This window comes from Vidua chalybeata, chromosome 5 (genome assembly GCF_026979565.1).
Source record: "Vidua chalybeata isolate OUT-0048 chromosome 5, bVidCha1 merged haplotype, whole genome shotgun sequence".
Taxonomy (NCBI): Eukaryota; Metazoa; Chordata; class Aves; order Passeriformes; family Viduidae; genus Vidua; species Vidua chalybeata.
Window position 1 is genome coordinate 48,468,886 of NC_071534.1, and position 23,735 is coordinate 48,492,620.

General features: G+C 42.3%; 1 protein-coding gene across 3 annotated transcripts in view; it reads left to right on the forward strand.

Annotated features, from left to right (window-relative positions):
* ST7 (suppression of tumorigenicity 7) overlaps positions 1 to 23,735 on the forward strand; it is a 133,715-nt gene that overhangs the window by 25,977 nt on the left and 84,003 nt on the right. Inside the window, exon 1 of one of the 3 annotated variants that reach the window (XM_053943452.1) lies at positions 9,053 to 9,138. The exons of 1 other annotated variant lie outside the window; for it this stretch is intronic. Coding sequence is in view for 1 of the 2 variants with exons in the window: in XM_053943450.1 (XP_053799425.1) it covers positions 12,782 to 12,803 (22 nt within the window). In the remaining variant the exon portion in view is untranslated. Of the gene's footprint in view, positions 1 to 9,052; positions 9,139 to 12,460; positions 12,804 to 23,735 lie in introns of those variants that run through there. One more of the 3 variants, XM_053943450.1, reaches the window with a different exon arrangement.

The following is a 23,735-nucleotide window of genomic DNA, read 5'->3' on the forward strand; positions in this document are numbered from 1 at the left end:
AAGAGGCTTGTGTAAGGTTTCAGTCATGGCTGTGTAAAAGGTAACTGCATGCCACAAGGGAGAGATAACCTTTACTACTGCAGAAATACATCTGAATACTGTGTAGAGAGCACAGATTTGAAATTTGACAACCCAGCTCCTTCTGGCAGGGTCTGAAGCTTTTAAATAGAAACTATGCTGGAACTTCTGGGAAGCTGTTCCCTAGGGGAAGGGTCTGGAGGTGGGGGGTGCATTGGGAGCTTAACTGCACTCTCCTGTCAGCACTTCCTAATCAGTTATGCAAGTTATAGAAAGGCAGCTTGAGAGTTGTGGGATGGAAGTGGAAAGAGAAATCATCTCTCTTTGAGTGTAGGAGGAAGTAGTGAGGCTTCAAAAGGGCAGAAGCCTTCTTAAGGTCTTGCTGGCATCTTGAAGACAGTAAACTCTATGCAACAAATAAACAAACAAACAAAAGAACAAAATAGAATGTGTGAAAGATGCCTACTGAGCTCTCTATCAGCAGTGGGAATTCAGAGCCTGCACCAAATCCATTTTTGTTCACATTTAAGCAGCACCTTTAAATCAAGATAATTTTTTTTTTCAAGCTTCTTTCAGAAATTACTTCAACCATCATTGAAATGAAAAAGGATGGTTTGTATTTCCCACAAGAACTGTACTCTCTTTGAAAAAATAGCTTATGCATGCACTCTGTTGATGTCTAGAGGCTATTTTATCCAAAGGCTGGAATCTGCCTATTTGGAGAACAGTATGTTAGTTCTGTTACTTCCAACATGATGGTCTGGTATGTACGAGTACAGAGGTAACCCAAGGCTGTATTTGCTCATGACCACAACATTTGCTGCAGTAGGAACATCCCAGGTAGTGGGAACTCTCTGATCCTGCAGATGGGTAAAGGTGGCTGAGGGTCAGCAGTGATTTGAGCAGGTTGCTGTTTGGGGGCAGCCTGTCTTGCTGTGTACTCTTCCCCATCTTCTGCTGGGCCAAGTCCATTCCAAGACCTGATTGCCCACAGGCTGCTCTGGAGAGCGAGTGCCAGAAGGTGGGTTTGGGGAGCACAGGCTCACATGGCTGCGTTCGGGGAGCACGTGGCAGCTGAAGGTTAGGTAGCAGTGCATGCAACTGAAGGGGATCAGAAAACACTCTGTAGAGCTTCTAAAGGCATGGTTTACTGAAATTTTGATGGCAAGATATACAAAAATATGTTTTGTTGCTGCAGAAGCAATAAAATGATGCCACAATATCGTTAGAAGTCTGGATCTGTCTGATTGTAAAGAAAATTAAAATAGGTGAGGTTTTAATATTCACCCTGAGCTCAAATGCTGCATCTTAAGAGTTTTAAAAGTTTTGTTTATTGCCAACAGCATATTAATGCATGTGTCAATTGGAAGAAAAAAACATGAGTGTGATTAAGATCATATTTACTCTGAGGTCAATGGTGCCTTAAATCAAGGAAATTCAGAAACTCTCAGCTGTTTCACAACAAAGGTAAAGAACAAGTTCAAACAACTGTCTGATTATTTTCTAGAAACAATAAAAAGTACTGTAATTTTAATATATATATATATAAACCATTATTTGGTTCTGAAATATTATCTATCCCATTTACTGTGCAATACCCCAAAGTACATTATGGAAAAGTTCTTGGTTTGGAAAATAAAAGGCTCTTACGATCTTTATCTTCAGAAACTTCAGAACTCCCTGACACAATCTCTTTCATTGGGCTTGGTGACATGGAAATATTTAGTCATGCCATGACTGTGTGGGTTTTTTCCCTTAGATTGCAGTTGAAATGGTTACTTCTATACTAATAGGTCTGCAAAAGTGTCATGTTACTATTGCTATTTATATATTTTTTAAAGATGCTAAAAGGGGGAAAGCAAAGACACTTCTTATGGCTTACAACAATTATTAAATATTAATAACAGCTATTATTTAATATTAATATGTTATTGTATTAAAATCGATTTATTATGCACTCTTAAAACTAGTTCAGTCTAAACATTATTTCAGTCTTAATTGGCAAAAGTTGAGACTTGTTGGTCAAAGTTCTCACTATAGAATGTTCCTCACAGAGATGTATATTTTTGCTTCAGCAACTCTGCATTAGGAGAAGGCACAATGTTGTGCTTTTAGATCAAGGCTTCCTGCTCCTTTATTATATATATAAAATATATAGAGTACATATTATATATTTTTTATTATTATTGTTATTGTTGTTATTGTATAAACTTGCTACCTTTATTATATGTTCTTTTGCCTCAAATGCAGTGATGGACAGAATACTTTTCTGATATGAATTGTCTTGGACAATTATAAAAGCCTAAAAAATACTCAGCTCTTAAGGCTGAGTTTCAGTTTGAGATTAATTCTAAAGAAGTGCAGAAAACTTGATAATCAGATTTGAGGAACAAGGAAGACAAAAAGAATGCAGATATATATCCGTCTTCTTTAAGTACCATTATTGAAATAAATTATGCACATTCTATCCTTGTTTTCATCCAGGGACACAACAATGTGCATAATTTATTTCAATACAGGATCCAAGGGATCTCTGGTTGAGACAGAAGGATATTTTGATGGAGAGATCGAAAGGAATGGTGAATTCTGGGCCAGGAATGGCTGCAGTCTTTGAGATGGACTTGGATACACAGATTGGATTCCCAGTGGGGCCCAGTGGTGGAACAAGAGGCAGCAGGCAGATGCTCAAACACAAGAAATTTTGTCTGAACATGAGAAAGCATTTCTTTGCTCTGAGGGTGTTCAGACCCCAGAGCAGGTTGCCCAGAGAGGCTGTGCAGTCTCCATCCTTGGAGACATTCGAAACCCAGGTGGATGTGACCATCCATAACACACCCCAGCTGGTCCTGGTGGGACAGGGACTTGGACACCCTTGAAATCTATGCTCCTGGAGGGCGATTTCAGAGAGGCTCAACACAGGATATGAAGCAAGGCAGATGAGAGGGGAGATTTTTCTGTGGGCTGCATGTCGGGGAAAGGCTGGGTGCTCTCCAGCGGGAGGGATGGACACTGATGCCTCAGAGGTCTGGATTAGGAAGCCTGGGAAGCATGAAGGGCAGGTCTGGGTAGAGGGCTGGGATTTGAGCTTGTCTGTGGCCAGGTGTAGGTACATAGTTTGTGGTAATTGGGAATGGGGCTGCAGCTGAGCCTCATGGATATAGCCGTGAGAAGCAGGTGAGCAGCACTGACAACAATGAGCCATGGAGTGCCCAGGTGCACTGACCAATCAGGGGCAGCCTTAACCCACTGAATACAGGAGGCAAGTCAGTTCTTGTGCTAGAGCTTGTGCTTTGGCCAATCACCAAACCATCTTCTGTGAAGCATAAGTGGTATCAAACAGTACTTGCTATAGTGTAAATAGAGCCAGAAGCTCAAGTGGATAAATAACACTGACAACAAGCAGCACTAAGCAGAGCTGGTGGCCATCTAAAGGCTAATGGGTTTCAGGAAGCATCAAGGACTGATGTTTGGAGGCAATCTCAGCCCTGCAGGCTGAGCAGAGCCACACGCTCCTGCTTTGCTGCATGGTGAAGCTCTTCAGCCTGGTTTGGTAACTGATTAGGTGGTATTAAGTAAACAAATCAGGTATGTAGGAAGGGTCACAAACATTTCTACTTGAAGAAGGGAATGTGTGTACATGCTTAAATTTGTTAGGAGGTAGCATGTCTCAGATGGCAGGGAAGACTTACTCTGGTGAAGTGATGCCTGCTGATTTTATCAACTTCTTGTATCTGCAAACTGTGCTCAGCATGACCCTCCTGCCTGGGCTGATGAAGTTGATAAACTTGGTGTGCCACCTGGTACTAGACACAAGCCCTTGAATTTTCCATGGCATTGAAGGAAGAGTGTCACAGTGCATTGAAGTGTCAGGAGATCACTGGTGTGTAAAGGGCATCTCTGCAGCTGCAGGGGGCAAAAGGGTGTCTCTCTGAGCTGAACAGCTGCTCTTTAGATGACCTGATCATTCTGGGCCCTGTTCGGGGTGAGCACCAATACAAGAGGCCACAGTTTAAAGCAGGTTTGGAGTGCGGGGATCTACATCTTCTTCCTTGAATTATGGGGTCCCTGACAATAGCATAACCATCTCCTTTTCCAGGTGGTTCCCCTAAAACTCTCAGATGCACAGGAGGCACTTCTGTGTAGATGTCTGCACCTGAGTTGCTCAGACCTTATTCTGTGTGTGCTCTCTCTGTAGTCAATTGACAACTGCTGAACTAAGGAAAAAACTAATTTAGAAAATCAGTGCTCTCTTGTGGTGCTGACCAGGACTTTCTTGGGATGAATGCTGTGGAGGCTGGGAGCTGTAACCTCCATGTCTCCTCTCTCCCGTTATGCTGTGAAATACAGTAGTTCTGAGGGTTCCACCACTCCAGGGGAGAGGCCCTAAAGAGTGATACCCAGCATCCTGGCAGTGTGGTCTGCTCAGAGGGAGGCCCACTATTAGTACTAGAGTTTTGAGAAACTTGAACATTGTAATGTTTGGCCATGTAGTTGTCATTAAATTGCCAGTGCCACTTGCCATCTTGCCTGTCTTGAGTCATGATTCTCTGTGGATTCACTGACCATTTCCAGGCAGAAGGAATAAAGCTGTGTTTTCTGGTGCTGTGTTGTGCTTTGGAGCACCATGCTGTGATAGGAACCCTGTGAACCAGTTAGTGCTGTGAGCTCCTAGTAAAGGTCTGCTCTGTGTCCTAAGATGAGTTTCCACATTGAGTTAGACTTGGGAGTCTGTGCGTTTTTCCTTTGTGCCTGGTGCCAGGTGAGGAGGCTGCTGGTACACTACATTGTAATGAGGAGGGCAGATGCCACCACCCTTTTCAACCCTATTTTCCTCTAATTGTCTACATAAGGTTTCTATTACCATGACTAAAAGCCTAACATTTTCTCTAGTTCAGGAGAGCTTTTCCAGGGTGTCTGTCAAGTTTAAGAGCCTTCTCCTAAAAGCCAGTGATACAATTCTTAAGTGCATTGCTGGGGCTTCCTCTTGACCATACATTTGTTCCTCAGGCTAGCACTAGCACTAGCACTAATCCACATAAGTCTTTTTTATAACTTGCAGAATGTTGCTTTTCCAGGAAGGGTTTTATTCTTCTGGTATTGAGTGTTCAGCAAATGAGGGTGCTGTGCCCAGACTTTGTGGCTGGAGCCTGCAGTCGGAGCCTGATGGATGGATATCAGTGCTACTGCAACCTAACACCGATCCCAGTGCAGGATCAGGAGGGCCTCTTGCTTTGGTTGTTTCTCTCACTCACAGAAGCAATTCTTTGTTGAGAAAAGCTATGATAATCAAGCTATCCAAGCATTTACTAGTTGTGTGGTTAATCTTTTTTATTCTGAGAAAAGAATTTTAGACCTTCAGTCTGGGGCTGGTACTGAATGGAATTAGACTGGAAGCCCTGGAGTGAGGAGCTGGTACACCACCAAAATGCTGTAACTTGGGAAAACTGAAGTCCTGAAATGTGCAGTGTAACTAGTTAAACAGCTTCCAGTGGACTTGGTTTCCCCACTGACTCTGCAATTGTGTTATATTTATGGCTGCAATATCAGCTCATTCACAGTTATGCACAGGCGTATCCATATAGGAAGACAGAAATAAAACTCACAATTGATTTTTTTCTTGTGGCTATATTACGGATTCCTTTATATCTGCTAGGGAGTATGCTTAACACAGCACTCACCCATCCAGCAGGGACGTGATTACCTAGTTTTGTGAGTATTCCCTTGTAGGCTTAGAAGTCCTTAATTTTTCCTGTATTTATGATGAAATCATGGCTGTTTGTAATGTCAGATTGAATGTTCATACTGTGTTTACTCAGGCTGAGAAGTAATCTAAATTTGATATTTGTCTCTCAACAATCAAACTTTCTGCTAATCATGAAGATTTGTCATTAGATCAGACATTATTAATGTAGATTTTAATGCAGTGTTGGCAATACTTGCTACTCCTCTGTCTGACTCATTTTTATACATATAAATTGGATATTTGTGTTTATGTGGGGCACACATGTTCCCTCTGATTCCAGTTTGTAAGTGGTTTATTATGCATTGGCCTTAATCCTAATTTTTGATCCCTCAGTCACATAAAAATCATGACAGTTTGTTTATAATAATTTTGTTATCTGCCTCTGTTCAGTCTGACATTAGAAACTTTCATGTCTATCTTATGTGCAGCATAGACTGTGGCATAGATACTTGGAAATGACCTGAAATTAGGATTAAAAAAAATTAAAACAAACAAAAAACAACAAACAAACAAAACCCCCACATAATAAACAAAACCCCAACAATAACAAACAAAAAAAAGTCACCCAAAATATTTCAAGTATTTCCCTCAGTGTAGAAAAGAAACACCTGTGTTTTCTTCTAATATTTTATTCTTTTAGAAAGCTATCTAAATAGCTGGTGATTTAAATTAATTTAACAAATAACACTGAAGATTCACTTCCTTTGTTCCTAAGTTCTCTTTGGATCATATTGAAAGGTAGTGTGTTCTGCTGGAACATTTTTCAGATACAGTAGTGGCCCCATTTCATCACACAGTTGCATGCATTTGGAACAAAAAACTGTTCTCAGGATTTAACAAGGCATTACACATGCTCAGATGAGCCATGGGGTTTGATGTTATTAAAAAAATAGCATATTTTATTTGGGTTTGATATGTCATTTGCACACTGGGAGTAGACTGTCATGCTGTGTTGGTAACTGTCTTAGATATTTGTGGGTAAACAGTTCTTTGTTCAAAAAGAAAACGACTAAACTGAAAACCAAACCAACCAAACCGAAACAAAAAAGAGGTGAATGACCATCCTGATTTTTTGACAATATTTTACAAAAGGTGAGCTGTACTCTGCCACTCACAAAATAATTTTTGCCTTTTTCACAAGTCCCACACTGAATGATACAAGGAAACTTATTGAAATTTGACAATTCATTCCTTATCCTGTGCTGTAGGGAATGGGAACACCATTCTGTTACTGCCTGATACTAGGTGCCAGATATGCAAAGAAATCTAGCTAGACACCTGCCCATGATCCACAATCTCAGTTGTACTCTAGAATGAGGTGCTTAAGCTGGGCTAATAGATTTTCTTTTTTTCTTTTTTACATGCATATATGAATATTCTTATATTCTTTACATACAGTTTTCTGTGTGTAATACTCTACTATTTTGTAACTGCTGGAACTTAAGTCCATTAGATGTTCCTCAAATGGCTGGGAGGCCTGGGAGACACAAAACACAAAGAACTTCCTCTTTTAATGGCTGAACATCTGCTGGGAGCTGCCTCTTCCTTCCCCTGGTGACTGGCTTGCAGTAATCATGTGCAGAGCTGTGGTGAAGCGAAGATCTTCACTAAAAGAGATGTTGAAAGGCATTACAGTAATGTAATAATTGATTGTTATGGTTCATATATCATATATCAGATTTCTTTTTTGAAAAGAAATGGGTCATTTGAACTTCATCTCTCAGGTAAGGACCAGTGCAGACATAAAAATATTTTTTGGTGGCAAAAAGTACTTCTTCACTCTGTCTTGTTATTTGTGTGTGTATGCATGTATATGTTTACTCAAAAAGCGTCATTTTTCTAGGCATTAATTGCCTAAAAATTGTGAAGAAAAAGATTTTTTACATGAAACAGGGTTGTATAAATGCAATATGGACTGCACAGAAATATTTTTAAAATCAGCACAAGAACAAATAATACTAAAAACAGGAAAACATCCCTGCAGTCTGTGAATCAGTCGTGAATCAGTCTGATATAAAATCCTTTGTCTGTGTTGAACTGGACAAAGATCTTAACTTCTTTTCTGCTAGCAGTCTCCTTCCTTTCTGTGCCAACGTAACAAGGGAATGGTATGTTGCAAAGAGAGAATGCGGGTGGAAAACAGCAAACAAAATGTGGTAAGACCAGGCTATGAGGAGAGCACTGAGGATTTCAGACAGCTCAGATGTTCAAAGGTATTTTCCCATTTGGCTAGCCAGTCTCTTTGTTTCCCTATCTTGGCTGCGTGCTGTGGTCCTCTGTCAGCCTTCCTTACTCCCTGAGCTGTTCCTGGTTGTCCAGCGCAGCTCCATGTGGAAACTTGCTGGTGTTGGCACAAATGTAGTACTTGAGACATTTCATTCCAGTGCAACATACCTTTCTTGGCTCTGAAGGCTCTGTAGTCCAGCCTGGCAGACCACACTGGACCTGTGCCCTGCTGCCAGCTTTCCTGCTGGGAAGGGCTTCTCAGGGCTGTCCTCATCCCAGCTGGCCTTGGTCCCTCTCTCTGTTGCCACAGCTCCAAAGTTGCCATTTCTGGGACACTGGCTTTATTTAGTGATGGAGGTATTGGAAGCACCTCTGTATTGGGGACTCGATGGTACAGCATCACTGCAGGATATTAGTTTTGGTTGCTTGAGGGGTTGTTTGTACCTTAAATACAGGCCCCTGAGAGATGAGAAGCTGAAGTTGTTGCACCATGCTGGATTACATTGATGTAATCATGATGTCAACTTTTTCACCAAATATGCTTGTTAACAATAATTAGAGTCAGCAAAGTTGAGCAAAGCATAAAGCCAAAGAGCTGCTGTTCCGGAATATGTGCTGCTGTTTGATTTCATTTTTTTCTGGAGCATAAAAAACCACCTTGCAGTATTTTGGGGTACCATGTTTATCAATAATCAGTATGGCAACTGTTGCCAGAACTGACAATACCTACAGAAGTTGGAGACTCTCACAGTGTAGGTTGCTAGGGATCTTACTGCATTTTTAGGAGGGAGCTAACTAATATTACGACAAGCAAAATAAATTCATTTTGAAGGTTGCTGAATGGTGTGGACTCATTGCAGAGTCACTCAGAGGTTTCCAATAGCACATTAAATGGATTAAGTTTTTCAGTGTCCTAAAAAAGGTCAGTTTTCAGGCATTAAAAAACCTACAGAACAGGGGACTTTATAAGGAAAGGCAAGTTTAACTAATGTAATGAAGATTCTTACCTACCTTTGAGGCTTATTGAAAGTATCCTGTACGTCCCCTCTAGAGACTTGAAGGATGTGTTCCTTTGCCCTGAGGAGGACACAGGTGAGAGCTGCCTCATCAAAGTGCGCTGCTCAGGGCAGTAGGACAGGAGAACCTCACAGGTAAGATGGACTTATTTCCTGCTTCCAGTGTTTCTCCTGGAAAAAGGAGGTTAAATGCAAAATGAAATGTCTTTCTAGTGACAAGAGAGAATAATGATTTATGCTTTAAAGGATCAGCATAAGGCATGTGTACAAAGCTGCCTCTGTTGGTAGCTCAGATTTCCTGCTTGCGCTGTTTTTATAGAAAGAAATTACTCTAAAGCAGAAATTTACATCTGTGTAAAATTTTAACGTTTCATTATCCAGCTTCATTATTAAAACTCAAACTGTGCTTTAGGGCTTAGACAAGTGTGCTTACAAAACAAAGTAAAATATGAGTATTATTTTTCTGCAGTGAAAAAGTAAGGAATAAAGAATATCTGCTCCAAGAGTGGCATTAATTGAGAAGTACATCTCTTTCTCTGGAAAATGTGAATGTACAGGAGACAGCTTTGCATAGCATATATTGTTACTGATTTAAATATTTCATGCTAGTTTGTGGTGGAATGTATGGAAGTACATTGTAAATTAATCTGATACTTGAACAATGTCTTGTGCACATTGTAAGCAAATCACAGCAGTGCTGGCTGCAGATTTCCTTTGACATTTTAAGTACACTAGTTACATTATCTTCGCTGTTGCATAAGAGAGAAAAAACATTTGTTGACCCTTCTTTGCAGTATAAACCAATAGCAATATTCAGCATTGGAAACAAATCCGTAATTCTCCTAGCAAACTGAAAGGTTATGGTCTTAAAAGAGCAGTAGGTCAGAAACAGATTTTAACACTTTCTCAAAGTCATTTGACAAACTGTTTTAGGTAAATGTGAATGAATTTCAGAGAAAGTCCTTCAGTAGCCTGTAGTAGGTCACCTTTCCCACCAGGATCGTACTGACCTGCCAAGGCTAAGACTAATGAAATAGATTATTATGAAATCCTTCCAGAGATACTGCATGGGTTGTTTAGGCTTTTCAACTACCTGTATGCGTCAGTGTACCGAGAACTTGGCAGATAGCCTGGGCTCTGTGACACCTTCAAGGATGTCGCTGGAAAAGCCCTGAGGTTTTGTCTCTTCCTTGGAAACAGTGCTGTGGGAAGGTCAAATCTGCTCATGAGAGCAGAACCTATTCTTCAGCCATTGCATGAGTGCACTTGGGATTTTGTTCCAGAGACCTATGTTCAAAGATGCTTGGAGGCTTACAGATACATAATAGACTCGTTTCTTTTGTGAACTTGCCCCAGTTGCTGGAAAGTCCTGCCAAAACTTAGTTTGTTTGTTGTACTGAACTTCTTATCAACCTGTTTGACTGAAGGAGGTGTTAACTGCTCCAAATAGTCAAAATTACTAATTCAGTTCTAGGAACAACAAAGCTACAGTCCTTGCAAAAGAATTTGTGCCACTGTCATGGTCAAAACCAATTTGGATGTGGCTTCTTGGTGCTGTCCATCCATGCATGTGATTGCAGATAATCATGACAATTGAACAGCTGTTAATTCAGGTGTTTAAGTACATATTTGAGGACATCTGGTTAATTTAAGGCATCTGTGGGTTGATTTGAGTCACTATGATTATGAGCACTGCTGACGTAGACTAAAATCTGCCTGTTAGAAAGTGTGTTGTGAGATGTCTCACCAACAGGGTATGGCCTCTCTCCTGACTTTCTTCCAGCAATGGAATACAGGTAAATGTTGCCATGAGCTTGGTGGCCCTAACTATTCTTATGGTGTGCACAGAACACAGAGTGACTGTTCAATGTGTGGAATGGAAAGCAAGAAAACAGCTGAAGAGCATTTTGTGCCAGCAGATCTTAACCAGGAGAGTAGCTTGGTGTGCCTTGTAGGTACCCCCCACTGCTGTGGGAAGCACCAGATCAGTTTCTGCACAGCCTCTTGCGCTCTTCCCTGTCTCACAGCACAGGGCTCTTGAGGGTCCATAAGGATTTTTGTGGGCATACACACTCTGTGAGCTTGGGACCATGTTCCCCATCCCCAGGACCAGAGGGGCTGGCCTGGCACTGAACTGCTGTGGCTCTGAACCCCATGTGTTGCTTTCCAGTCTGTCCTTCAGGCTGCAGTGATCCCAGCCAACACCTCCCTGGTTCCCTAATGATTCCAGCATGCTGAGCTCCTCAGGTGGCAGGTGCTGCCAGCCTTAAGTAGTACTTGTTTTTGTGGCCTGCTGCTCATGGTGGCATTGGGTATTCTGCAAACAGCACAAACCCCCCTGGTATGCAGAGCAGCAGGAGTGTTTGGGAATGGTTAACCCACAAAAACTGAGAAATGGGAGGAGGAATGGTTGCTTGCCTGTGAGTGCTTCCCTTAATTGACCTGCATCTATCTCCTTTCTCCTCATCCACCAGCAGTACTTTCCAGTGTCTGACATCTTGGGAACTGCATGAACATGTTCAATAAGACTTTGCAGAAACATTCTTGGTTTTGCCTCCTCTGGACAGCCATTCTATGGATGGCTCCCAGTGTCTGGTAGCATCCAGCCATCAGCTTCCTGCTTGGCTGCTCTCACCAGCACGAGACAGGCAATTCCTTTTGTCTGTGAGAGGACCAAAGGAGCAAGCTTAGGGCTTTGTTTCGATGTTTGAACATTTTTCAATTACTAAATGTCAGGAAAAAAATAAGCTTAGTACACTAAAAAATGCACTTGCAGATGCACACTAGATCTAGTTGGTTTTGAAGAATAAAGAAAAATTAAGGGCAGTATTTCTTTGGTTGCTAGGATGCCTTTTTATCATTGAATTCAGTGTGCTTTGGGGTTTTTATTTTTATTTAGATGTGTGACTCATTTATTGTGGTTGGAGCATTGTTACAGTATATTCTGACAATAAATTTAAGTAAAAGAGACAATTGGCTAACACTTTGATGGGAAAATTAGGTCTAGAGTGTAGACTGGCCCAGGAGTTTAGTATTTCTTTGAGGGAAAAATAATAAAGAGAGTTCATGATAGAAATTTGGGGTTAACTCTTTACTGAAAATGCTATAAGTGGCATTTACTAGGATATTTGTCCTGAAATTTACTCTTTTTGCACAGAGACACTTTGCATCTTATGCAGCTGAGAAAAGGAGCATGAATTCAAGGCAGATATTTCCCTGCTAGCATTACCGTCCCGGGTGGTAGCTTTAGCATCACAGAGGGAAATACATGTCTGGCTCTTTGTCCTCTGCTGTTTGTGACAAAGGAATTCCCATCTGAGTCGCCGTGCTCTGTCCAAGCCCCCTCCGAGCCTCTGGGTTAGCAGCAGTCAGTCTTTGCAGTGTCCTGACGTCATCCCGTGTGTGCCTAAGCTCCGCTATTGTCTTACGGCGAGCAGGGGCTGGGGATTGCAGTATCTGCTGGCTGATGCCTCTTTCTGCCTGCCGGTATCACAGAAGGGACAACGGCCTGCCCTTATCACTCGGATTTAAAACAGAGGCTCCTGCTTTTTGCTTCCTGTAGAAGGACCTTCACTGCGGTTGCAAGGAAAAGCTGTCTGCGGTGTTGAGCAGAGGAGAGGAGGAGAGAGGAGAATCTGGCAGCTTGGATAGCCTGGACTGCATTGTCTGTCTTCATGACCCCTGCTGTGTAGCACTCATCCCCTCTCTCATACGCTCCCTCTGTCTTCCACTCTTTTTTCTTCTTTCTTTTTTAAAATAGCAGCATCTGGGGTGAGCCATGTTTGGCACTGAATCGTCATGTAAGTAAATGCATCCCATTTACATCCTTTTTCTGTTGAGAACGGGGCTGTTTTATCCTTGCTGTACCCACCACGCTTGCATTCTCTTTGCCATAGGTCGTTGGCTAAAAGCTGTGGTCCTTGCCTGCTTATGAAGGGATGAAAGATGCTGGAGGGGAAGCAGCTACCTCCTAACTGTGGGTGCATCCTCGATGCAAGCAGCAAGGCAGCGTAGGGCTGTCAGTGCTGCTGAATTCAGGCCACTGGAAGATTGGGGGGAAAGGCAGTTTTGCTTGAATGTGGCAGTTGATAAGATCGCATCTGTCAGTGATCAGGAGCTGCAGACACTCTAATGAATGCACTACTCAGATGGTACATTTGGGGACTGAGAATGCTGCAGTATTAGATGGGCGGGAGCTGGGGGAAAGTGATTTAACCAGCAGGAAAAGACTGCTATCTCATGTCTATCTCATTTACTTCATTTTTGTTTCTGGGAGAAAAAAGGCTTCTCTGCAATTCCCCCCCTCCACCCCCCCCAATGACTGCAGAATCTGCAATTAAGTTAGGTGGAATTCTAAATATAAGGTGAAAAATGCAAAAGAAAAGGATCATTTATTGTTTTTTTTCCTCATCTTTGTGCTGGAAAATCTTAACTGAAGCAGTCTGCTGTATAATAGCAGTGCAGATGCATGTCATTGAAAGCAAGCCAGTTTTGCTTCAGTGGGAACAACAATTACCTACCTGGCAAATCTGGCTGCAGAGCAAAGCTGGAGGTTTATGTATAAATAATGTTGCTGGTGACAGTGTGGCTGTGTGGGGACCAGTCTGATCCAGCGATTATCGGATAACTGAAAAATAGAAAACAGTTGGTTCATGCTGTATTTTGTGCACAAAACAGCACTGGGTGTTGAAAACATGTCTCATTTTGATACAAAGTGATGGCTTTCGTCACATCCAGCATGGTGTAGTGTCTCCACACTTCTGGGCTGGGACCTGTTCTGTGGCTCATCTCTTCCTAGGAAGTGATAAGAGCACTGGGATGCCTCATAATTATGCCTTCTTGGCTGACGAGCCCCTTGCTCCCAAAGGGTTAATTGTTCCTGTGGCCAGGCTCTGGCAGCTCCCCCCTCCTCTGCCACAACACCCAGTCAAGGTCAGGCAGCATAAAAACAAAATTTGCCTTTAGATTTCTTTTGTTTAGGGTTGCATTTTTCATGCACAGTTGTAAACATGTCTGCAGCCCTGGGTCATCAGAGCATGAACAGAGATGCCAAATGTTGTAGCCGCATCTGTTCCACCCTGACAGATCTGTGAGCCCCAGTGTCTGTGGGCTCTACTTCTGCAAAATGCACATGAACAGGCTTTGAAATCTGTGCCCTACCTGCCCTCCAGCAGAAAGCTGTAGTACGCACTCAGATTGTTCAGTCTTGTTCATTTTTGTGGTCCTTTTCTGGTTTGCAAGATGCATTGGCTAAAGTCACAGGGGTTGTGCACCAGCAGCCGTGGCTGCTTTTTGTTTCCATGGTTCCCACAATTTAGAAATGGGCGATGGGAGCTTCCATATCAGCCACTACCCATTTCCCAGAAGGGTCTAGAAACATTTCTTTCTTTTAAAAATGGGATTAAACAGAACATGGCTCATTGCCATTGATTCGAGCAGAGGCTATGGTCAGTCTCTGCCTGAACTCTCTGGCCAGATGAAGGCAGTGTGGTGGCCAACTCCCCTGTGCCTCTGCTCAGGCCTGAACTCCCACCCAAGAGTTCCTGTTCAGGCTGGACAGGCTGTCCCTTTGCCTACTGCTGCCAGGTGCTGGCAGGTGGGAGGAGAGCAGGGTCACTGGTGCTGCCCTGCTCACCTGCCCGTGCAGGTCAGTGCTTGCATAAGCAGCCCTGCCCTCGCCACTGCTGGAGGAACAGTGGCTTTGCTTTCAAAGAAAGAAGGTTCTATCAAAATTACTTCATTCAAAATGCTAAGAGGTTTTTTGTCTTCCCTCTCCTCTTGTCTTCTTCGTATTTCCAGGCTGTCAAATAATAACAGTGCTACTAATTGTTAATGTTTCTGTCTGGCTAGAGCATCAAATAAGACAAAAAAGACAAATATGACAAATATTATTTGGACATTGGAAATATGACAGAAGCCATTGCTGCTCCTGCTGTCCGAGAAGCATGAAATGAGCAGATTACAGTTTTTTAATCCTGCTGTTTACCCTTAGTATTTAGGATTTTATTTCTCTCTGCTTTGATTAAAAAGCCAAGAAAAATGGTCAGAAGCAAATACTGGTTCAGAATCTTTAGTCTCACTCAGTGTCAAAGTATTTTAAATGTCAAAACAACTCTCCTTTGGCAAGCCTGTTTTTTTTCTTTTTGCATTTAGCAGCAGTTAGAAGGGCAGTAAAAGATAGTCTGTGAGTCTTTGTAGGAGCAGGCATCTGCTTATCACCTCCTGGATGCAGGGAAAGACAAACAGCCGGTGACAATAGCCCATAAAGGGGCATAAGGCAGCAGGCGATGCACAAACAGCTGCTGACACTCCCAGTGCATGATGAGCAAGGATAGAGTGTGCAAAGCAAAAACCCAAGAAGTATTTGTGCAAGGACACTGTGAGAGGATAGGGTAGTTGCCATGGGGTCATAGTCAGTATTTTCCATTGGTCACATGTTCTTTATGTAATCCCCTATATAAGGAAACATATACAGAGACACTTTGTTGTCAGATGCACTGCCAGGGAGATGTGGGGGGCTCTGTGCATGGGGGGCAGCTTTTCATCCCATGCCACCACACCTGCTGATCTGAAAGATTTGTCTGCTCACCATAATCATTTAACATTCTGTAGGAGGTAATCTGATTTGATAAAAATTGAGAATTAAGTATTTTTTTAAGGTGAAATGGTGTTGTAGGGCTGCACCAAAGCAGAGAAGTAGTGGACTTCTGACCAAGTGATGAGGTGGTCCCCACAAGTAGAATACACTCATCTCAGGGAGAAGAGCCTAGCAGAAATAACCAGCAAGCATCCCTTGTCTAACTAGGAATACTGGCAGTTGCTGGCCTCCAGGAGGGACAACAGAGGCACAAATTAAACTAAACTGTGAGAGCAGCCACAGCTGGTGGGGCTTACCAGTGCTGGGAGAGGTCAGGGGAATGCAGCTCCATCGCATCTGACTCTGTATTGATGAGGAATGGGAATGGGACAGGATGCAGTTTAGAGCCTGTGAAACAACTGAAGAGGTTCAGAGAGCCATTTCATGCATGTCTGAGAATATGCACCGTGTGCTTCAGCTACCCAGAGAAACTTAGTAGGAAGCTGCAAGGAAGGGAATCACACACATATGCCCATGGTACTTGCCCCAGTGCTGTTACAAGGACCCAGATGTGTGCTGTGAAAGTCCCAGGTGATGTTCTCAGTACTGCTGCATTTCTTCATGCTGGGGCCTCGTAACCTAGCAGCAGTGAGGGTTACGGGGGGGGGGTTGTCTGGGAAATGCTCTTCCAGCCTGAGCTGTTTGGGAGACACTCATGGTGGTCCCTGCCTCGTAGATCAGCAACTGCGCTCTGGAAAGCAGAAGGACTCTGAAACAAAGGAGAGCTGACCAAAGGGCCAGAGAAACACAAAACCAAATGGAAAGTGGAGCTTTCCTCTGCTGCAAGGTTAATGCTAGAAGGCTGCTCTCTGTGGGGAGGCTGAGGACTGCTGTGGGGAATGGGAAACCTTGCTCACCAAAATGTGCCAGGAAAAGCGTCTGTGCTTGTGCTAGGCTCACTCTACTGTCTTCTGCTCTGTCTGTTCAGGAACTGCTTTTGCTCCTAGGCACCTTTTTCACCAAATTTTCTTCCAGCCAAAATGCAACAAATGGGAAAGGTTACACCAAGATAAGTGATTTTATGGCATCAAAGTAAGTAGTCTTATAAACTTGTGCAAAACAGCAGCAGCTACCAGTAGAGAAATGGGAAATCTTGGCATCAAACATGGAGATGAAGGATAATTTGATTGGCATGGACACTGCCATTCTGGGTGATGTGCCTGCCTTCTCTGTTCCCAGCACTGGTACTCATCCCAGCTGTTGAAGTACCAACCAAAATGTGACCACTCCTGCAGGTAGTTGGTTTTGAGCATGTTGACTCTGTCAGCTTGTTCATGGGGTGGTTAGATGAGCAGGAGCACAAGGAAGGGTGGGACATTACTGTTGAAATTCTGTGGGATAGCAGCCTTGATGAGACTGGGCTCCACTGAACCAGCAGATGACCAAAATGCTCCTTTATTGAGCATAAATAGCCCACTGCCATCTTAAAAGGCCGAGAGCAGTAAGTACAGCCACAATTCCTCAATGATGTTACACTGGTTTCTCAGGCAATAGTATGCCAAAGAGAGGTTACAGAAAGTATCAGAAGTTGTGACTTTAAATCACCCTGAGCTGCTGAGGTTCCTCTTGTTCCCCATAGAGTCAGAGCTGGTGAAAATATTGCAGAACCAGGTCAAAGAGAGGCTAAGCTACACCACTGTCAAATGGCAGAATAAACCTGGGTTATGAAAGCGGTTGAGGTTACAGGAGATCTAATAACTTGATCAATTCATCAGTGAAACTTCAAGATACTTGGAGAGAAAATGTAGTCTCACATCCCACTTAATGTAGATTTTTAGGATGGACTGCATGCTAGTATTCTTACTTTCTAAATTAATGTTTTCTTTAAAAATGCAAACCTGAGATAAGAGAGGGTTCTCTAAACTCCTTTGGGTGTAACACCTTGTTAGGTGCCTGAGATATGGTCTCCAAAAGTCTTGACTGCATGCTCAGGAGGACAGAGGCTTGAAGCTCAGCCCTCCTAGTCAGGCAGCAACACTGGCAATTTGAACTCACTGTGCTGAGCTGTTCACAAGCAGGCAGCTTGTGAGAGTTTAAGTGCACTTTGCCCTTTCTTTCTTCAAAAACAAAAAGTGGGCTGTTACATCTCACAGGCTGGATATGACTCATGAATTTGATAGTCTTTGGTGGTTTGTCTCTTGCAGCCTTGTCTCATTGGTTTAGAAGTTGCAAGGATCTGATGTAAAGTTACTGAATACAGTGATAGTCTCCCAGCTAGCTGTGTCCACGCAGCTTCTGGAATGGGGAAGAAATCTGAAGGTACATGAAGGAAATTTGACAGGCTTTTCTTCAGCTTGTCAAATTTTTTGGTCCTCGCCATTAGCTAAAAGCATGAGCTATAATTAGTGGAGGAGTCGGTGAATGATCAAAGATGACAGAAGGTCTTTCAGATTTAAAACAAAAATCATAGAATAGTTTAGGTTTGAAGGGACCAGCATCTTCCTCAAAGCAGGACCAATCTCCTAGTTAGAGCCAGTGATAGATACGAGCTCAATCAATCTGTATATTTGCAAAATGGTGTGAGATCAAAACAAGCGTCAGCTTCGACCAGTGTAATTTACAGAACCAGAAATAGGAAAAGGTCTTTACGACCAAGGATGCCTGAAAGATTATTAGAGTCCCTTGCAGTGAAGACACTGTCATGTTACTTGAGCTGGGGTAGAAGCAGTAGTGTTTCATGTAATTTGGGGATAATTAATGGGTATGCCTAGCAAAAAAATTTATTCACCTAAGAGTCTAAGCCATCTCTTTTCATCTGAGCTAAAATGCCCTACTTGATCCCTGAAACACCTGTCTGCTTCAGGGAAGCAGGAAAAGGTCTGTTAAGTGCTGTGAGAAAAGCATGTGGAATACAGAGAGACAGAGTATTTCAGATTTTCTAGATTAATGGATTTCTTTCCCTTTTGGTGAAAATCATTTTGGTGTTACATTACCATTTAGATCCTTTCATATGAAGGTCACTGTGTATAATTTGAAATTAAAGGATCTTAAAAATTACAATATGTTCCATATTGAAAATGATAAGATGCTATATGAACCAAATAAGCTGGGCAACTACAGAGAGAAGCACTTGCTACCCACAGTCTCATGGAGCTCAATGAAAAATTGGCTGACTTTGGTGTGTTTGATCAAGGTGAAACTTACACTAAGAGATCAATTTAAGATGCCTAGAAACTGGGAGTGGAACAGAACCCATACTCTGCCTAGACCAAGAAATGTGCTGTTGCTTCCCAGAATTAAATGGAAAGTATTTTAGAACTTCTTAGGGCTCTCAAAAATTTCATTTGGAAATGGTATCTTGAGGTGTTTTGATCAGTACAGGAGAAGGGAAAGTCTTGTGAAACTACATGGCAGTGATAAAAAATTAAAGTATGATATTTCTGACGTCCTTTGAAAAATAGTGTGGCTGGGAAGGTCTTCGTCCTTGCATGCTTTGAGAGATGCTGAGCAGACCCTTAAAACATGCTAGATCATGTTTCAGCCTAGAGGAGGAGCCTAGGTGAAAATGACACAAAGTCGGTGAGTTTGTCAGAGAAAATATGTAGCTGTAGTGGCACCTTTCCACATTTGTATAGTCCTTAGGTAGCTCTTTTAAAGGTTTGACTGAGCAGGGAAGAAGGATGAGAGGGTAAGAAGGCGCTCTAGAAGAAAGTGCCTTGTACTCAAAAGGTCTGTAACCCAAAAAGCAATGAGGAGGTTTTGAAGATGGTCCGTGGAAAGATTATCCATCTCCCTTTACCTCTCCTGTTTACCATGCCACTCATTAGCCCAGTGATTTTGCAATTTGCAGTGATGATATGATTTCATATATGTCATCACTCTAGCAAATGCCAGCTTTCATGTTACCGCTAGGAACTAGTCTTGGAAAGCTGTCATGCAGAATTTGGATTTCCTGCTGCACTGTCTTGAGTGTGGAAGTACCCATATCATAGCACAAGAAGAGTTTTAAGAGGATATAGTCTTGATGTTGATGAGCTGTGGTTGTGCAAGTGCAGCAAAAGGAAAATGTACTCAATTATATATTTTAAAAGTTTTTTAAAGCATGGGAGTAGGAAAAGGAGACCAGATATTTTTTTACTTCATGTCCTAGCTGCATTTTTTTTACAGTGAAGTAAGGAATTCTATGATGAGGACAACACTAGGAAGCAAGTTCTGAGAGGAAGGGCATCTATTGCAACTCCAGGGAGGTCAGAAAATGGCAGCAGACTCCACTTTTAAGACCTCTGCTACAAGAGAAGGAAAAACTGTTGTAAGAAGATACCATCCCAGGCAGAACCTCAATTATATAAATCACTGGCTTGCAGATACCTAACAAGAGTCACACTGATTCTGAACTGACTTAGCACAATGGAAATAGTGCTGGTCACAAAAGAAAAGAAAAGCATCCTGATTAGAAATACTGAAAGATGCTAAAAAGATACATTTAACATTTACTAAAAGAGCTGAATGCAGAAAATATTGGCACCACTAACCTTTTTTCCTGACAGCTGCATTCATTACTGTCATTAGTAAGGTATCTAGGACTGTTTCAGTGGCAACAGTAAATTGTGCCACTGTATTTTCATCGGGATAGGTAATCATGAGTCATTCAAACCATCTGCTAATAAAATACTCTCAGACTGTTTAGGTTATCAGAGAGAATGCAGTAGCTGAGAAATGTCAATTAGCTGGCAAAGAAGCATGGCAAATTTTGTGTGAAGATCCCATGTGCTTTGTCATCCACAAGGGCATTAGGCCAGTCCATCTGTTTTATAGGTTGTGGGTGGAGGCAAAGGTCTGCTAAGGGTTAAATGAGCTGGAGAAAGCATTCCTCTAACTCTGGAACCTGTATCAGCCTGGCTGTTCTCTACATCCTCTGCTGCTTGCATAGTTTGCAGTGATAACTCCAGATAAGCTGTACAGAGCAAAGAGGGTGATAATCAGGCTGCCTGTGTGATTGGATGGAAGTGAGCAGACAGATAAAAAGCAGCAAGATCTGAACTGTGAGCATCACAATCAAGAGTGGAAGTTCCTCCAGGAATCCACCCAAGCGTGAGAGGCCTGACGCACGAACATCACACAGGAGGATACGGTGTCCTTGGTCACAGGACAGAAGAGCAGTTCTGTGCTTGTACAAACAGGAGCAGATTCTTCTGCAACTGCTGACCTGCTAGAGATGTCTCTCTGAGACTCTGGAATGTTCTAATAGCACAAGGAGATACCAGTGATACGAAAGATTACTCAAGTGTGTTAAAAAAGACATACTACATCATCTTTAGTATCATTTGCAGTTGCCACATCCTAGTGGGGCTAGGGGGGTGATGCCCTAGCCCACAGGGATACAACAGCTAGGATAACAAAGAGGTTAAGTGGCCTGCTCAGGATAAAGCACTAGTGGTCTGTCACAGCAGAGGTCCCACAGAGAATGGGCATTCAAAGGCCTTTGCACAGGGCCTTTTCTAAACTTACCTTTATAGGTATGAATATTTTCACAGCTGGGGTTCTTGCTGTGTTAGGCTACACGTCCACAGCAGGGAGGTGGCACTGCTGTGGGCATTGTGCATCACAGTGACCATCTGGATGCAGAGAGACATTCATTTGGTTGCTCCGGGGCCTTGCATGTATGCTAATGACTTAGAGTTTCTGTGGGATTTGGCTGCCTGTCAGAGAGGAATGAAGCTGTAGATTTCAAACCAGTGCTCTGTACTGCAGCAGTTTGGTGAACTACGTGCCTGGCATTTAGTTAGTTTATGTCTTGTTTGTGCGTCTATAGTGACATTCAATTAATTCTTCCATGAAATACAGATAAATATTCACACAGAATTATACAAAAAGACAAAAAGAGGGGCTCATGTTTGGACTTGCCATCCTTAATAGTATCCCCTTAAATAGAGAGGCTCCCCTGAGGGAACAAAGCAATATGACTCTCTAATGTGGAACGTCAGTGCAGCCGCCGTCACTGTCGAGTGAGGCGCTGCAGGCAGCAGCTGCTGTCTGCAGGCTGGCAGCAAATATGGGTGTCTGCATTTTCAGCTATTTTCCCCTAGGCCACGGCTTTGTATGTACTCCTGATTTGGTTTGGTTTACAAAGGAAGAAAGAAGTGTCTTTGTCATTGAACAATGTAACTATGGACAAAGGAGTTAAAAAGAAATCTGCCAGTTTTTGTTTATGTATGTAATATGTGTGTACATTTATTTATCTATTTATTTATTTTACTTTGACAGCTGTTGTTAGTTAAAGCTACAACTGCCTTGTTTTTAACAGACAAGTTTAGCGAAATTAAAGCATTTTTTCCCAGTGAAGGAAAGCCTGAAGCTGTCTCACTATATAGCATATCATTGCTGATGAGAAGCTGTGGTCTTCCTGCTTCTTGCCAAGGAGTTCAGTACCCTGGCAGGCAGTAAGTCTTGTTATTCTTGTATATCAGTATGCCAAAAGTTTACATAAATACAAAAGTGGACTATCCTTTCATCTCCAGAAGCATTTCAGACATGGTGGAGGTGTCTCAGAGACACCATGTGGAAGCCTGCATTGCAGCTGGCTTAGGTGCTTGCTGCCTTATGTACAGGTCAGGGAAGATCATACTGCCAAGCTGGCTTTCAGAAACTGGAATTTCATCTCTGAAAATCATCTGCTGGTTGTAGCAAATTACTTTCTAGGGATTTTTGGTTGGTTGTTTTTTGTTTGTGTGGGGTTTTTTTTCGTTTTTTTTTTTTTTTTTTTAATTGGCTAAAAATCTGGCCATTAGTCCTATCTTTATTTCTGAAGTTCAGTCTGAAAATACCTTTCAAAGGAAAAGATGCGCAGCTATTTCAACAGTTAAATTCTTAAACTGAATCACAGTTGTCTGGCTGTCCTTTTGCTTTCTAACATCCAAACTCACAGAACTGGTCTGATTAAATAATTTTGAAGAAGAAAATGAGAACAGCCAGTCAAATAATAGCTAAAGTTATCAGTGGTTATAGCCAGAATGAAATCTAATCAAAATAAACTTCTAAACAGTAATCTAAGACTAATATTAATCTATAAATGATCGATGAATGAGATAATCATGATAGGACAAGAACATGACATGTGCATTCTTTGTCCCTTTGTATTCAGCACTGGTGAGGCCACAGCACTGGTGAGGCCACATCCAGTGTCCTCTGTTCAGTTCTGCTCCACTCAAAAAAAGACTTTGAGGTGCTGGAGCTTGTCCAGAGAAGGGCAATGAAACTGGTGGAAAGTTGAGAATAAAAGTCATGCAAGGAGGAACTGAAGGAGCTGGGGTTTAGCCTGGAGCTAAGGAGGCTCAGGGTAGACCTTATCACTCTATGACCACCTGAAAGGAGGCTGTAGTTAGGTGGGGGTTGGCTTCTTCTCCCAGACAGCTAGTGACAGGATACGAGGAAACGGTCTCAAGTCTGGGCCAGGGGAGGTTCAAATCGGACATCAGGGAGAATTTCTTCATGGAAAGCATTGGAATGGGCTGTCCATGGAGATGGTGGAGTCACCATGCCTGGAGGGGTTCAAGAAATGGCTGGACATGGCACTTAGTGCCATGGTTAAGTTACTAAGGTGGAGATGAGTGGACAAAGGTTGGACTTGATCATCGTGGAGGTTTTTTCCAACCTAAATGATTCTGTGATTCTGTGAAGAAATATTTTTTAAACATTATAAAAATCACCTTATTTTCCAACATTTCATTTGCTTTCATTCTTTGCAAGAAGAATAGAGAGCTGGCTATAAGGAAAAGTACAGATAACTTCCTTTGTTCTTCATAAAGTTGCTTTTTCCAGGGCCTTATAAATGAGTCCAAGGTAAAAAACAGCCTTCGTGGACTCAAGTTTTATCTTTGCAAATGATTTCACAGCAGCTAGTAGGACACTAATGTGCAAAAAAAGTCAAGAACAGCAGTTGTTGCACTACCATTGAGTTTTGTGTGTTGGTCATTTGCAGCTGGTCACCTTTACTTTGGGGACAGCATATCATGGTAAGTTTGAACAAGAGGTGTTGAAAATCTTTGTCATGGGTTCTTAAAAACTTAGGCTGATTCATGAGATCAATCTTTTCTGTGATTGCTACTCTTAGAAATAATACATTACCTCTTACAAGGTTTGTCTGGATGTATTCTTC